General features: G+C 29.3%; 3 protein-coding genes across 7 annotated transcripts; all 3 read left to right on the top strand.

The window, feature by feature from the left end:
• The first annotated feature begins 3 nt into the window (after window positions 1-3).
• LOC103575671 (serine/threonine-protein phosphatase 6 regulatory subunit 3) lies at window positions 4-5,744 on the top strand. 5 transcript variants are annotated; one of them, XM_053739857.1, is made up of 18 exons: window positions 4-22; window positions 368-560; window positions 767-846; window positions 921-1,072; window positions 1,182-1,303; window positions 1,711-1,881; window positions 2,015-2,193; window positions 2,256-2,369; window positions 2,688-2,823; window positions 3,025-3,291; window positions 3,376-3,440; window positions 3,533-3,731; window positions 3,861-3,947; window positions 4,011-4,108; window positions 4,183-4,270; window positions 4,499-4,688; window positions 4,770-5,259; window positions 5,561-5,744. In XM_053739857.1, the coding sequence occupies exons 2-18, from the start codon at window positions 501-503 to the stop codon at window positions 5,607-5,609; spliced, it is 2,547 nt and encodes an 848-aa protein (XP_053595832.1). In that variant the 5' UTR covers window positions 4-22; window positions 368-500; the 3' UTR covers window positions 5,610-5,744. The 5 variants fall into 5 exon arrangements, with proteins under 5 accessions (XP_053595832.1, XP_008553759.1, XP_008553758.1 ...); XM_008555537.3 differs by having other exon boundaries at window positions 15-197; window positions 1,744-1,881; XM_008555536.3 differs by having other exon boundaries at window positions 16-197.
• A 738-nt stretch (window positions 5,745-6,482) lies between these two features.
• LOC103579598 (uncharacterized) lies at window positions 6,483-9,291 on the top strand. The gene is made up of 4 exons (XM_008561069.2): window positions 6,483-6,572; window positions 6,720-7,164; window positions 7,314-7,479; window positions 7,588-9,291. The coding sequence occupies exons 3-4, from the start codon at window positions 7,325-7,327 to the stop codon at window positions 8,831-8,833; spliced, it is 1,401 nt and encodes a 466-aa protein (XP_008559291.1). The 5' UTR covers window positions 6,483-6,572; window positions 6,720-7,164; window positions 7,314-7,324; the 3' UTR covers window positions 8,834-9,291.
• Window positions 9,292-11,364: 2,073 nt separating this feature from the next.
• Window positions 11,365-16,103, top strand: LOC103575670 (clavesin-2). Its single transcript, XM_008555535.3, has 7 exons — window positions 11,365-11,474; window positions 13,678-13,911; window positions 14,103-14,262; window positions 14,335-14,396; window positions 14,466-14,659; window positions 15,338-15,551; window positions 15,672-16,103. Exons 2-7 carry the CDS (start codon window positions 13,728-13,730, stop codon window positions 15,875-15,877), a joined length of 1,020 nt encoding a protein of 339 aa, XP_008553757.1. The 5' UTR covers window positions 11,365-11,474; window positions 13,678-13,727; the 3' UTR covers window positions 15,878-16,103.
• The last annotated feature ends 175 nt before the right edge of the window (window positions 16,104-16,278 follow it).

Genomic DNA, 16,278 nt, shown 5'->3' with positions numbered 1-16,278 from the left:
TAAATAAGTAAGCGAAGAAAAAGTGAGTTAACGGATTTAAATATAATGAGAGTGGGACAATAAAGATATCCTAGTATCAAATGATAATAATAATAATAAAAATATAAAAGTATATGTGCTAAGTATTTAAAAAGCAAGTGTATGAGCATATGTATCACAATATATAGTTATAACACAGTGACGATCGCAAAAAAGTTGTATGTACTGACCGTAGTATAGATTGACTTAAATAATTTTAAGCTTTTACGTATCAGTTTGTATTTCTCAAACACTAGGCGTTTAGTTTTTTTTTTTTTTTAAGTAGCAATAAGTACCAGTAAATAAGTAATAATAGTAATAATAATAACTTTATGTTTTTATACACCAGCTCAGTATTATTAAGACCAATAATCCAAGCGCGTATTTCGTCCGGATGCTGTGTGAGATTAAAATACTTGAATTAAACATCAGTATTTACAAGCTCAGTACCTGGGTTATTTGAAAGCCAGCGTGGATCCAACATGTTTTGGGCAAACATCTATGCACTGTCTCCGCAAATCGAGGCATTACTCAATAAAGAGGTTTGTACTTTTACATATTTATCATAATTGTATATATTCCATGCACTTAGTCATTAATTAATCATAGAGTTGGCTCTAGTACTTGGAAATTATTTTATTTTTCATTGCTAACTTATTGACGGTACAGAAAATATATGATATGGCTGATAATTGTCAACTAAGAGTAATAAATTCTGGGATTTTTAAAAAATTTTTTATTGTTTAAGGATGTAACGCTCCAAGAGTTGATGGATCAAGAGGAAATCGTGCCTGAGTGTAAAAGTCAGAACAAAAAATTAGTTGAATAGTGAGTTGGTTTTTTTAAACAGTAATTGGCTTTGGTGAAGTGGCTGATGGACAATTGGTAATTTTTAATTTTAGTTTAACCAGACCTGAAATAATCGAAGAGTTGGTGGCATTGACGACTAAAGAACCGCCTGAGGACATCGAGGAAAGGTGGAGGTACAAATACCCCAATGTTGCTTGCGAGTTGCTAACGTGCAATGTCCCGACTCTTAATGAAAAGTTGGCAGGTAACGTCTTTGGAGCAACTTCAATACACCAGTGTTACTTAAATAATTATATTTATGTTCAAAGTAAATTGTTTTTGTTGTAATGATAAATACTTGTGGTTATTTTTAGGCTCGGAAACTCTGCTGGCTAAATTGTATTCTTTCATTGATACTGATGAACCTTTGAATCCACTTCTTGCCTCTTTTTTCAGTAAAATAATTGGAGTTTTGTTGATACGTAAAAGCGATCAGGTAATTTATTTGTTTTATTTAATTATAAATTGTCAGTTTTTTAAAAACTATTTTATTTATTTAAGTATAAAGTTTAATTTTTGGCATTTAAAAAAATATTTTTTATGGTATGAGCTGACTATAATGCGCGTTTATATTTTTATCATAAATATATTTACAATTTTTATATTTAAGTTCGGGATTTCATCACCTGGAGCCATAACTTGATGGCTGCAATTTGAGTATCTTCATTTATGATGAAAATATAAATGCGCAAATTTAAAAAAACTAGTATATTTTATTAATATAAATAAATGTTTGTGTGTAAGTTAAGTTAATAGTTAATATATCAGTATTTTTTCCTTTTTCCCGAACCTCAAACTCCTTGTTGATGAAAAAAATCCTTGGACTCCATTTCCGACTACCAGAATTGGTACTCCTATCAGTTCATGTGCTTGCAGGTATTAGAGTTTCTTAAAGGTCGTCAAAAATGCGTGGATCGTCTTCTCGAGCACTTGGAGACTTCGGCGATAATGGACTTAGTATTGAAACTGGTGACCAAAGTCGAGGGTGTCGATATGCGTCAGAATATTTTAAATGTGAGAAAACTTTTTTTTTTCCCGGGCTCAGGATGTAAAGTCTAGACCACAAGCGGATTGACGCTTGTTAATTTATTTTTAGTTTTTTTTATTATTGTAGTAATTAATGTTTTTTATTTTATATTATTAAAAGTGGTTGGACACTCAACAACTTATACAACGATTGATTAAATTATTGTCATCTGAATCAAATTCAGAAAAACATACTAATGCGGCACAGTTACTTTGTGATATTATTAAATTAGCAAGGGAATACAGGCTCACATGTACAGAACGTACTGACCCTGATCCTATTCTCAATACATTAGAGTCGTAAGTATTTCATTAAATTAAATAATTTATTTCTTATTATTAATAATAAATTATTTTTACAGAGAAGAAACAGTTTCGCTAATATTAGAAACTATTTTATCTGGCGAACATAAAGAAAGCAGCATCGTAGGAGGCATTCAAGTGCTATTAGTTTTACTCGGTCAAGAATCCAACAAGTAAGATTCATTAAAATTAATAATAATAATAAATTATTAATTTAACCCTTGGTTATTTAAAATTCAAAAAAGCCCGGGAATTTTGAACTCCAACTTCCATATCACTTGTTTGAACTTTAAACTCAAAATATCTCGATAACTATCAAGTTTTTTGAAAATTTATAAGATACCTTTTTTGTAGAGAATTTAAAGCGCTACAAAAAAGGTCTTTTATAATTTTTCATAAAATTTGATATTCACTTAGATATTTAAAAAAAACCAATCACGTTTTTTTTGACAGCTTAAATTTTTAATTAATAATAAAAATTTTTTTTTCAGTATTTTAATTGATCCAAAAATGCAAGGTAATAATCCTGGTGAAGAAGTGACAGATAATGTGGACCGTATTAAAATCCAAAATGCAACTTTACCGTACCTGGAAAAATTACAACAGCTATTATTAAATCCACCTTCTGTAAGAAAATATTTATTCATTTATTTATTTATAGTAAACTACCCGATAGCCAGCCCCAGTTAGTTCTCAGCCCCTATGTATTTAATTACTAAAATAATCGCGCCATAAAAAATAATTTCTTCAAGGGTCAGACCGGGGCTGGTTAAATTACCCCACAAAAATTAAATTAATAGAAATTAAATTGTTATATTTATGATACAGAAGCCTGGAGTAAAAACAACAGTTGGATTACTAGAGATTCCACTAGGGAACACGCGCCTACATATTGCCAAATTATTGACAGCCCTTTTGTCATCGGAGAACATTAAAGTATTTCGAAAGCTCGCCGAACTCGGTACATTCCAGACTCTGTTGGATTTATTTTTCAAGTACTCTTGGAATAATTTCCTCCATACTCAAGTCGATCAATGTCTGGCTTTAGTTATTAGCGGAGAGTGGCAGGAGAAGAGTAATTTAGTATATACGCACGTAAGATTTCAACAGTTTTATTTTATTTAATTATTCATTAATTTATTTACTATCATTATTATTTAATTCAATTATCTACGACAGATATTCGTCCAGTGTAAATTGATTGATCGTATACTAGACGCTTGGGTGATAAACGACGATAAGCAGTACGTTGTTTTATTTAATTAAGTCAATTTAATTGACACAAATGACGAAAATTAATTAGTTGATTAAATTAACTTTAATTTAATTTGATTAGGAAAAAAGAAAATGGAATACGTCAAGGTTACATGGGTCATTTAATAAATATAGCAAATAATATTGTCAAAAAGGCTGAAAAAAGTGAAGATTTTGATAGGTTTTTAAAAGACAATATCCCGGCAGAATCTCTGCACAAGTGGGAAGCTCTTGTAAATACTCAGTTAGCTGAAATAAATAAAACACATCAAATATTCCTGGTAATTAAATAATTTTTTTTTTTTATTCATAGTACATTACACCGTAAGGGAAGAAAGTAGACCCGAGCCGGTGACTTTCCTCCCTTGGCGCGTAAAATACTATTATTTAAAATTTTCAAATTTACGCAGGGTGGAAAAACTCAGCCGTACATCACATCATCGGAAGACAGTACAGAAGATTTTAATTCTTACTCACAGGATAATTATATACAACAGGTAATTTATAAATAATTATTGGCGGGAATATTTTGAATTATAATTATTTTTATTTAACGTCAGGTTTATGAAAACTATCAGGAACAAAAGATGACATCACGTTTTGCTACTAACTATGGTTTATATGATGATGAATTTAATGAGGGCAATGATGCTTTACAGTAAGAATGTTTTTCGTAATTTGGAATTTTATTAAGGGTGTAAATTGATTGGTTTAATTATTGTTATTCAATAGGCCTAGTAATTCGGTAGACCAAATAACCACGATGCCTTTCACTTTAACTGAAGAAGATCTTATTAAACAAGAAGATGCATTTAACAAGGTAATTTTTTTAAAATATGTCAGAGAAAACAGGGTAAAATGGACTGGATTATTTTTTTTAACTGCAATGAGAGTTGATTTTAGAGAATAGATTTTAATAAACATTTAAATTCAAATAATATTCAATAAATTTGGTAGTAATACTCGGGCAGTCATGTAGAGACTAGGTTGCTCGTTAATATTATTGTTGTTAGTATATTTGTAATAATAATAATAAATTATAAAATAGATTTGTCAACAAAAACAAAAAGCCGGCCTAGAAGAAGATGGTCTTGAATGGGGTGATGAAGGTGAATTAACTTTCCAAACCGTAATTGATAAACGTGATTGGCCGTTCAAACAGCAGCAACACGATTCAATATCTTCTGACGAGGATGAAGAAACAAAAGACATACAAATGGAAATTGATTCTGCTGATCGTTAGTATTAAAAATAAATAATCATTGTTAATATTATTAATAACAATAATTGATAAAATTAATTGCAACGAAATATTTCAGCTTGGGATACACCAGAACCTTTATCAAGCAACACAATCTTACCGGAAGTAAATCCTTGGGATTCATCAACATCGCCTACGGATGAATCATCAGGCTGGGCTAATTTTGACAATTTTGATAGTTCACTCCATATTGCCAGTATGAATGTACTACAAAGTGCGTTTGTACCTAGTGCCGTAGTTGCCGAAGCTGATAATAAACAGCAAGTACCTGAAACAACGACAAGTACAACAGATAAAGATACTACTTCAACTTCAGCCGTACCAACTTCTCCGTCTTCATCTCCATCTCCTTCTTCTTCTGATATCAAGCCTGTGGAACCATCAGCCGCTGATGATAAAATTACTGCAGCAAATATCAACGAAGAACAAAATACAATTATCAGTAATACAATTAAAGAAATTAGTAACCCCGAGAGTAATGTGTCTTCAATAAATGTAAATGATAACGCTAATGTAGAGCCAATTGAAAATATTACCCCCAGTAATAGGTAATTTTTTTAATTTTTTGTTTACCAGCATTGGAACTTAAAGTTTCAGTTCAATGTCGCGGACACCTCGGCAGGAAAAAAATTTATTTCGTCCCTTGAAAAATTTCTGCCGCTCACTTTTTATTTCAGTCCCGATACTTGTCACTGTTTCTACTTAATTATTAATTACGAATTTCAATTTGCGCTTACGCTAATAATTTATCACACGATTGATCTGGAATTAATTTCTTGTCTGACTGCTAAGACTGGAACTTAAAGTTCTAGTGTTAACTAATTAATTAATAAATAATTGTTTTTATAGAAAACCTGACGAGCCTGAAGATAAATCACGTGCACTTACAACTTTATAAACGAACCACCGCCGATTGTTAAATTGTAAATTAATAAGGATGAGATTTTTGTTGTTTAGTTAATTGGTGATTATGATAATGTATGAGTGAATGCATCGAAAAGTAAGAAAAAATAATAATAAAATTTTAATTCAAGAGTTATGATTATATTTCTGTATTATACATAAATCATATCATTAAAAAAACCATTTTGTCCATAAATGACAGAGTTATTTAAATTTCTACTTAAAAAAAAGAAAAACGTATAAAACATGGCTTCGAGTTATGTATTGCAGGGTATTGTTATCGATTATTAATTATTATTATTATTATTATTATTATCAATTTATTAATATTAATATTATTGCATTGTATTAATTGATGAATATAATTAGACGAATGCGAGTTATTAAAACAGAATGTGATGCTCAACTGTTTTATATAGTGAAATTGTTCGATGTCTATATTAGTAGTTAATTAATTAAATAAACCGAATGAAAAAGAAAAAAAATATTATTTAATAAACTTGTAGAATTATAATTAAAATAACAAGACAAATAATTGTAATTTGAATTAATCCTTGTATTTTTATCATAAAAATAATTACCATGACGCTAAATGATGTTACAATGAATAAATGATTCATCTTGACTTTTAAATATTTTTTTTTAAATTTATCACATTAACTTTAAATTTGTCATGTCTGCTACATTCCCACTCAGGAAGTTTTAAATAAAATACCTAATTAATTTTATTATTTACTAATAAAAAAAAATTATAACTGGTAAGTAGATATTTATTGACATATTTTTATGTCTGAGTCTATAGAACTATTAGTAAAGTACATCAGTAATTATATAAATTTGAATAATGTCAAAAGCTTTGATTTTTATTTTTATTTTTATCTTTGGATTTTTCACCACATGCGCGGTGAGTCATAATACGTATTGTGAATGTTTTGTTTGCAAAAAAAAATATGAATCAGTAAGTATGATATTCCTTATCAATTAATTTTAATTTTAATGTCATTTACATACTTATATATATATATATATATATATATATATATATATATATATATATATATATATATATATATATATATATTCATATATATTTAATTTATTCTAGTGTTTAAAACACGACGAATGCTGTGACCACAGATGTTTCCATGGTCCAATATGGAATCGCGGTCTCTGTTTATGAAATAGATATTTTTTCTTCAGAAATATATCAAATATATATAATAAATTAAATGTATGAACTTCTATATTCAAATCATCACAAATAAAATTTTTAAACCTAACTAAATTTTTTTTTACTTTTTTGAATTTCCTCCTGCGCGCGCAGATTAAATTATTTTCTGTCCCGCGTGTACCGGTTGCACTTAATGTTTTTTTACATAAATAATTAACTTTGTTTATCAAATGTAATTATAAATAAGTGTTCACAATAATTATTTTGTTGTTATTAAATCATTAAAATAAATTATTTAAATTGCGCGCAAAAAATAATAAAGTCTTGCTAGTGAAATTAAATTGAATTAAAGAAACTAAAGTAAAAAAAAAAACATAAGGTAATTTTTTATATCATATTTTTGCGCTTTTAAAATAAATAATGAGTTTTTTGCTATTTTAAATAATTGCCGTAAATAAAAGACGATTAGATGATAAATAATCAGGCAGGTTATGTCCGTAGCAAAAAAACTCATGTATTTTTTTTTAGCTGGATGAGTGATGGACAAAAACTTTCTTGGGCTTACGAGGACGTCAAGTTTTACGGACCTGCCATCGGAAAACCGTAGAGTAGTTTTTGAACACCTGACAACTGCTGGCGGTCTTGTCAAACAGTACAGTTGCGAGCAGATTTTTGATAAAAATTCAAATATCAGGTATCGGGTTTATTAAAATTACATTTAATATTTAATATTTCAAATCGAGTTTTGATTGAATCAATTAATCACTCATTAGATCATCAGTGATAAATAAATTTTTTGTAGGCAAGTCAAAGTCTCGACGGTAATAACAGCTGACGGCAAACCTCAGAGCCAGGGAATCTGGCCATCGAATTTCCCACGTGTTAATTCCGCTTCTAATTTATGGGTAAAAAACTCTGGATTAACAAAGTCATCATCAGTTAATAAACTACCGATGCCAATTAAAAATGAACCTTGCGACCTGCGGACACTTAATTTAAGCGGATTGAAAATTTCTGATGATTCGCCTGAGCATAAACGTCAAGAACAATTATTTAAGATTAAAAAACATCGACGCAGTCATTCTAGCCATGATGATCGAAGGAATAGTTCATCATCACCGAAAATTAAACAGGAACCATTACCAGTACCAAGATCAGAACCAGGACCAAGACCAGGACTAGAAGATAAAATAAATTTAAAACTGGAAACTTCAAAGACTCAGTCAGAAAATCTAGACCAACAAAAAAAAATTCGACCTCTTATAGCTCAAGAGTTTGTGAACTCAAGTCCAAAGTTAACTAATCGATGGTCAAAGTCTTTATTCTTCATACTCGTGGTCTTGAGTGCTGTTATAATTTCAAGTCTCGTAACAGAGTTCTACGAGCAACCTTTTAATTTTGCTAATGCAAGTTTAGAACTTGCTCGAAAGATCTACGGTCAAGATGAGGCCATCGTACAATTGTCTGAATATTTTCAGCTCAGCTCTGGAGACTTCGATGTCGTCACTCTGGTCGGTGGTACCGGAGTCGGCAAAACTTACACGGGTAATATTATCAAGGATCATTTTCCGCATAGACACAATATTTATGAATACATTCCGCCGCTGAGTAACGCCATCCAGGCGTACAGTATGTTATCAGCACTCCACAGTAATTTAGTTGTCTTGGAAAACTTACGTACTCAAGATTTGAAAGATTTAGTGAACTTTGTTGAATATTTTCATAATCAGAAGGATCGCCCGCGGGTTATTATTCTCGCGATGATCAATCCACAGACTGTTGATGACAATCTGCACAAATCCATTGACCTGGACCAGAGCATCAGAAGCATCGAAGCGGCATTTTCGAATGTTAACATTCCGATAAAAGCTATTGCCTTCCGAGACCTAGAGCCGCGAGTTCTCGAAGCCTGCATCAAAGAAGAAGCGCGTAATTTAAATATCCAGCTGACGGACCACCAGATTGAAGAAGTCAAAAAAAGTATCACAAGATTTCAGAGCGGCTGCAAAGGCGCTTATGCCAAAGTCCGACTTTTTGTCAAAGCGTAAAATCAAAGGAAATTCCTCAATTTACATAAATTGTCATCTATATTGAATAATTGTTATTTTTCTTGACAATTTACTTGTGATATTTAAATTGCTGTGAATGCAATTAATCTGACTGAGTAATTAAAGATAAATATTTAATTTACTAAATTTGGATTGAAATTTTATTACAAACCCGGCCCGAATTTTTATTACTGCGCATGCGTGATGTAAAGTGTACAAGTACTTTGTCTTTGGCTTTATTTATGCTACTTCAACACTAATTACTAAATATTGAAGTAGATAATTGGATGATTATAGCTGTTAGTTTTCGATTGCACCAACTTCTTTATCGTGTTTTTAACTTCCTTGGTACTCAATTTCTTATTGCGCCACCAAAGATACTTAATTATGGAAAAAAATAATTAAATAGATTTTGTAAGTTTTCTTTTTCTACCACCCGTCTTACGGCAATAAAGTAATTTCTTTTAATAACGTATATAATTACCAAATAATTTCAAAGTCTATATTCAATATTTTAAATTTCCCTCCTTTACTTCCATCTTACGGCAAAAAATAAATTTTAATGGCATTAAATTAATTTAATTACCAAACTATTCAAAATTTGAATTAAACTTTTTTTGAATTTCCCGCCTTTACTTTCCCTTATACGGCAGAAAAAAAATTCAAAAAATACCCCCGCGCGCTCATCTTACGGCAACAACAAATTTCATAAAATAAAATAAAATAAATTCATGTAATCATCAAACAATAAATCAAAATTTTGACATAAACATTCGCGTAATTAAAAAAATTTTTAATCCTCATAAATAATTTATTGCCGCAACACTAAAGAAAGTGTTATATTTAACAATTAAACTGTTTTAATTTATCCACTTTAATAACTTTTTAGAGACTCGAAGCATTAAATAACAAAAGAATTTTTATAATTAAATAACAATGATAATCATTAAACAACTACACAATGTGGAGTATGTACAAATAATAGTATCAAGTATTAAGTACTAAGTATTAAATGAACAAATGATGATGACTATTGTAACTTTTTTTTCTTTCTTCAGGGTATAGAGTACTACCGACATTTCACTTTTTTATTATATTATATACATATAAACCCAACAACCGGGACTCCCTTGCTATGGAATATCATTTTTTTTATTATATTGCGTGTCTACAAGTTTGATACCGCACTCATATCATGAAATTGTAGGAAAGTATATTATTGCGTTACACATTATTACGTTCGTTCAGTTATGCAAAATAAAAAAAATATGTATAAAATAAATTGAACCAGAAGAAAGTTTACTGGCCGCTAAGTATCACGTTGAAGATCTCATTTAAAAATTAAAATATAAATATGAGCAGAAGCAATAAACCATTACTAGAACGTATATATGTACATATATTTGTACTACTAACCGGCACCTGTAATTGTCTTAGATATTTATGGACGGACGTACGTATATTTATAGAAAAAGTATAATCATAGATGGTAATTATTTGAATTTAAATATCATTTAGCTGACGAAATTACTTAATATTTACCTGTTACATGTCCAAAATTATGTAACGGGTACGACAGCGGATTGCGGTCTTTAAATTATAGAAATATCTTTTTTTAGTCACACTCAATTGCTTACAGATATTGTTTTTATTTTTACTCTCTATTGTATGGACTTTTGTTTATATAAACATTTTTATTATTACAGATTAAATATTACGATCGATGATTACTCAATGGGACATTTAATTGTTTTTAGAAATGTCCAGTTGAGGTAATTCCTCATACTTTTTTTTAACTCATGTGATTTATTATGATGTGAATTATGAGATGATGGGCATTTGATAAGTAGCGATATCATCTTGGTAACAAAACCGTGTCTTCTAGATATCATCAGACAGTTGGAAATTTTATTTTTATTGTACCGGAAAAACTTTCACTAAATTTGTCATTTAATATTTTTATAGTTCATGTTGATGGTTGAAAAAAATTTAGTTCATAGTTTTTCAGTAGATTTTAAAAAAAATTTGAATTTTGAATTGATTTTTATGGCGGGAGTTTAATGTTTTTAAAATATTTTGTTATTTCCAAAAATATTTACGGTCAAAAAGTGAAAATTTTTTAATTGCGCGCGAAAAAATTTGAAATTTAAATAAATGATCAATTAATTTGAATTGGCGGTAAATTTTAATTTTTCAAATTAAGTCAAGAAAGTGTTTACTGTAAAGGTTTTTTTTTGTTCACAAGTGATTTAATTTATACAAAAATAAATTTTAATTCGTCGTAATCATTACGATGTTGATCAATAAGTTTTCCACGTAAAACAATCACGTGTTTTTACGTCTGACACATGATAAATTCTAATATTTTGTTTTTTATAAGCAGATCGAAAGATGAATGGAAATTGCCACAAGCGAGTAACAAAAAAATGATATCGCGCACGATTATAATTTTTAGGTGGAGGTAGAGGATTATATTAGTATCAGACCATGACGTTGGGACAAAACTGATAGCCTTAGGCTCAGGTGAACTCAACAGAGAGTAAGGAGAAAGAGAGGAGCCCGTGAAAATTATAAAAGAGTGATCAAGTCCCGGCGAAGGGGCAGTTGCTTACAAGTTTGCCGCAAAGCAACAGCGTTTGGGGTACGTGCGTTTTTTATTTTTATTTTATTACCTCCAATTTACTTTTTTCATTTTGTGAATTTTTATTTTTATTCGTGTTTTATTTTTACATAAATATTTTGTGGCTGTGACAGATTATCTCACTTTTTAAATTTTTCCAAATTTAAAATTCAAAATTTTAAATGAAGTGTCATTATTTTAAATAATTTAAATATCAAATTTTTAAACAAAAACAATTAATTGATAATCTTGATTTTAAAAAAGTAATTAATTATTATATTGCATGTGAGATAATTTAAAATGTAATAACAATTAATGAAAATGTAATTTCTTTCATAATACCCCAGTTATTATCTTAACACATTATATAATTCATTTCTTAATATAAACATTACTCATTATACTAGAGTAATGAAATTTTTAAAAAACACTTTATAAAAAAAAAAAAAAAAATTACACGCGTATCAAATTAAATTAAAAAAAAAAAAAACTGCAGTACATTTGTTAGATAATTAAATTGCTCGGTGAGTTATACCAATTAACTTTCCACGCGGAAAACTTTTTTCTTCATTTTTCATATATATATATATATATATATATATATTTTTTTTGCATACCGACTCAGTAATCAGTAGTAAAAGTAATAAATATATAACAATATAAACCCTAAGTATTATAATTCAAATTCGCTGATGCGTGTCGGGGTCACTTGTCCCGAGCACCATAATCACAGTCATCATATCAATAAAATAATAAATATATTCCGCATCTACAAGGTGTCATCTCGATAAAACTTGAGCGTAATCTTGAATATCAATAAGTTGCAGCAAATAAAAAATGCGGGTCTACTTAAATATTTAACGCATGCCACCAGTTGAACTTGATGTTCTCAGCGGCATATATTTATCAAGGATATTTTTTTATTCTATTTGATTAATATTCGATCAACTTTTCATCAAAAAGGTCGCGATATTTTTAGTCATACAAATTTTACCTCAAGGAGATCAAGTTTTATTTTTTTCAAACGTTTCTTTATTTTCATTTTTTTTTTTTTTTTTTCAAACTTTTTGCGGCCTTTTTAATTGGGGTAGAAAATTCTACCTGTCGCTTGTTAACCAGCGATAAATTAAAACCAACCCGGATGTCGTAAATAAAATAGTAAAAATATCAATACGCATAAGAAGTTTTTTTAGAAAAAATGAAGTAATTTTTTTCCGTGAATAATTAAATAATTTTCGAGTTATTATTAATTTTGAAATAAAATAACCGCGTAAGAGATAAAGATATTGAAGGCCTGGTGACTCAAAGAAGAAAGATGGGTGAACAACCCATACTTGATATATAATTGTTATATAACTGGAGAAAGTTATTATGAAAGAGTTGATACGAGTTAACTTCAAGTGAGCTGACTGCGTTCATTCCTTCATCTCCATCTCCACCTCCACCTCCACTGTCTCTACATAATATCGGCTTGATATTACGTTTACATTACAACCCATTAATGCATATTATATCACTGGATACGTGGTTATTATGTTAGACCGCTTATTATTACTTATTTTTATTAATTTACTTTGTTGATCTCTTTCAAGGTTTGCCTTTCTTCACGGATGTAATACTCACATGTAATGTTATATAGTTTGTAACACTTATTTTTCATTATATATACCAGTTAAATTGTATAAATATATATAAATGTTATTCATACTGATTAACTGACGTTTGAATTTTTGGATTTTTTTTAAAAGTGAGATTATAAAAAAAAAAAATATTTGAAAAATTGCACCTGTAGCTTTTTTAATTTTCTACAAGTGCATTTTTTTTTTTTTTTTTTTTTTTTTTTTTAAATTGGTTTGTTGAAAAGAAATCAAAACATTATTCACTGCTAGTTATGATCCTGAATAGACAATCAACAATTTTTGGATGTTTTTATTTAAGAAATAAATTTTAAAAAAAACTAAGAAAATGCACATTTAGAAAATTCAAAAAGCTGTAGGTGCAATTTTTCCAAATATTTTTTTTAAAATTATATATAAATAATTAGCTAGTGATAAATAAATGTTATTTCGAGGTCACATTGACCCAGAAGTGAAAGTTGGCAGTTGGTCCGCCGCGATGTTGACCTACATTACTTTCTTTGTTTGTTTCCTGACATAACATTACTCCAGCTGTTGATCATTACGTAGCTTTATTATTATTATTAATTATTTATTTTTTGTACTAGATATTTACCAGCTCAATTTGGTTATTAATTAATTTATTAATTAACAAACAATGGGTTTCGGAGAAGGAATAAAATGGGTTACGGAACCGGACAACTATGTCTGCAAATTGTCAAAAGAAACCCAAGAAGTTGCTAAAGAAGAACTTAGAGAAGATGAATCGAGACGTAATACTGCGCTTGAACAAATGCGTGATTATATTATGAGAAATGAACGGATTGAAAATTGTCGACTTGGTAAAATAATTAATTATATTTGAAAAGTCGTAGATTTAATCCAGAGAAAAAAAAACTACTGCTCCATATACGAAGAGGATTCGGATTTTAAAAATTTATATTCACTCTGGATTGACTCCCGATTTTTTTGCAGTCCAATCAATTAATAATTAAACATTAAATTAATTATCAATGTAATTAAATTTTTTTAGATGCCCAATTTCTTCTGAGATTTTTGCGAGTTAAAAAATTCAGCGTACCCATGTCCCAGGAAGCTATTGAAAGATATTTACTACTCAGACAAGTTTATCATCCAGCTTTTAACAACTTGGATATAACTGAGCCCAATATGGACGAGCTGTTATCACTTGGGTACGTTTTTAAATTTTATATTTACTTATTTTCAAACTAAATACTAAAATAAAATACTTTTTTTTTTTAAAGATATATTTTTGCCGCGCCCGGTCGCGATGCCAATGGGCGACGACTTATTATTACCAGGCCCGGTAATTTTTAATTTTGATTTTAAAGTCTCTAGTAATAATCTTTGCATTAAATTTAAATTTTAAACCCAGGTGTTTTTGATCCGTACAAATTTACTAACGTCGACATGTGTAAGATGCATGGGATCGCTTACGAAACGCTGATGGAAGATGAAGAAAATCAAGTACGTGGGTTTGTTCACTTCGCCGATGGTGCTGGAGTTGGGTTCCCTCATATAACTTTATTTACACCACGTGAAGCTGTCCGCATTGTGAAGAACGGGGAGGTAAATGTCAAATGTTATATTTACTAATAAATAAATATAACATTAACAGTGATATATGTTAGTGAGAATTATTTAATATTATGCAAATAACTATTGATCTTTCACTTTTGTTTACGTTAACATGCTGAGATATTTTATTGTTGGTAAATCCAAGGCCACATGTGACACATGTAACATTTTAATGTGTGATAAAAAAAAAAAAATTAAAAACCGGTTCTCTGACTTTTAGACGCTGGCGGAACCCAAAATATGTAATTTGATGGGTTATATATTTTTGTTAGGAAACGGAATTCATTTATTGCTTATTAGATATTTGTAGAACTGATAGAAAAGTGAAAGTTGATGTTGAAATAATTTTTGTAACTATATTGAGGAGTAGGGGTAAAATGGATTGGAAATTTTTTTTTTAATTTTAGAGGCAATATGGCTGCAGTGGGGCAATTCGGGCCATCTAAACTTTTAGGAATTAATAATTGCAATTAAAAATTAGAAGTCTATTTTTTTTATCGCGGGATAATTTGAAATTTACTCAGATTTAAAATTAAAAAAAAAAAAGATTATTTGACTGGAGATTAAATTGAAATATGATTGCTAATTAATTTTTTTTAATTTTTCTGTGGCCATTTTGCCCCTTTATATATAAATAATTTAAATGTAATTATTTTTTTTTTATAATAGCGCACGATTCCAATGAGGCACAAAGTTGTGATTGCGATAAATGTACCGAAAAAATTACAATACGTTTTGGATTTCGGAATGTCATTGGTATCTGATAAAATTAGAAAGCGTGTTACTTTATATGAAAATTTGGAGGAGGCTATTGCGAAGGGAATGGACACTAGTATGTTGCCGAAAGAGTACGGAGGCAAAATGCCCATGAAAGAGATGATTGGTAAGTATGATATGACTAGTAATCAATAAAAGCTTTTAATTTTACCAGTCATTGAATGTCATAATTTAGTAAATGATGAAATTTTTTGGGCGGAGCTAATCATTTTTTTTCGATTGATAGACTTGTGGCGAAAGGAAGTTTTGGATACACGGCCAAACCTTATGAAAAATGATAAAATGAAAGTACGCATTAATATGTACTCGGAAAAGGCCCGCGAAGGCGCGATTTCGGCACTGAAACAAGGATTTGGCTGCGGAGATCTCAGTTCCGGAGACTCAACGATACACGGACTCAGCGGATCATTCAGAAAATTGGAAGTCGATTGATTTTCATCTTAAATTAATTACTTTTTAAGTTATTACTCATTAGTTATAAATATTTTGACTTTTTAAATTTTTTGAAGATTTTTAGAAAAATTTTTCGTGGCAATTTTTTTTTTTAAGTTTCTCAATGATTTTAAAAAACAAGTTTTGTATTAATTAATATAATTTAGTAATTAAGATTAAATTTACACTAGTATTAAAAAAAAAAAAAAGTAAAACGATTCACTAGTTTTTTGAATAGACATGCGCACTGGGATTTTTAAATTGCTTTTGAAAATCCCAACTGTAGAGTTTCATTTTAGTATCAGTAAACTTTTTTGTAATCATGAATAAAAAAAAAATTGATTTTATAATTTTTATGTTCATTTTTTTATCCCCGTAATTATAAAATAAAAAATCGCGGA

The sequence above is a fragment of the Microplitis demolitor genome, chromosome 6, assembly GCF_026212275.2.
Source record: "Microplitis demolitor isolate Queensland-Clemson2020A chromosome 6, iyMicDemo2.1a, whole genome shotgun sequence".
NCBI classification, from domain to species: Eukaryota; Metazoa; Arthropoda; class Insecta; order Hymenoptera; family Braconidae; genus Microplitis; species Microplitis demolitor.
The sequence above is the reverse complement of the archived record's forward strand: the minus strand, read 5'-3'. Positions and strand labels throughout refer to the sequence as shown.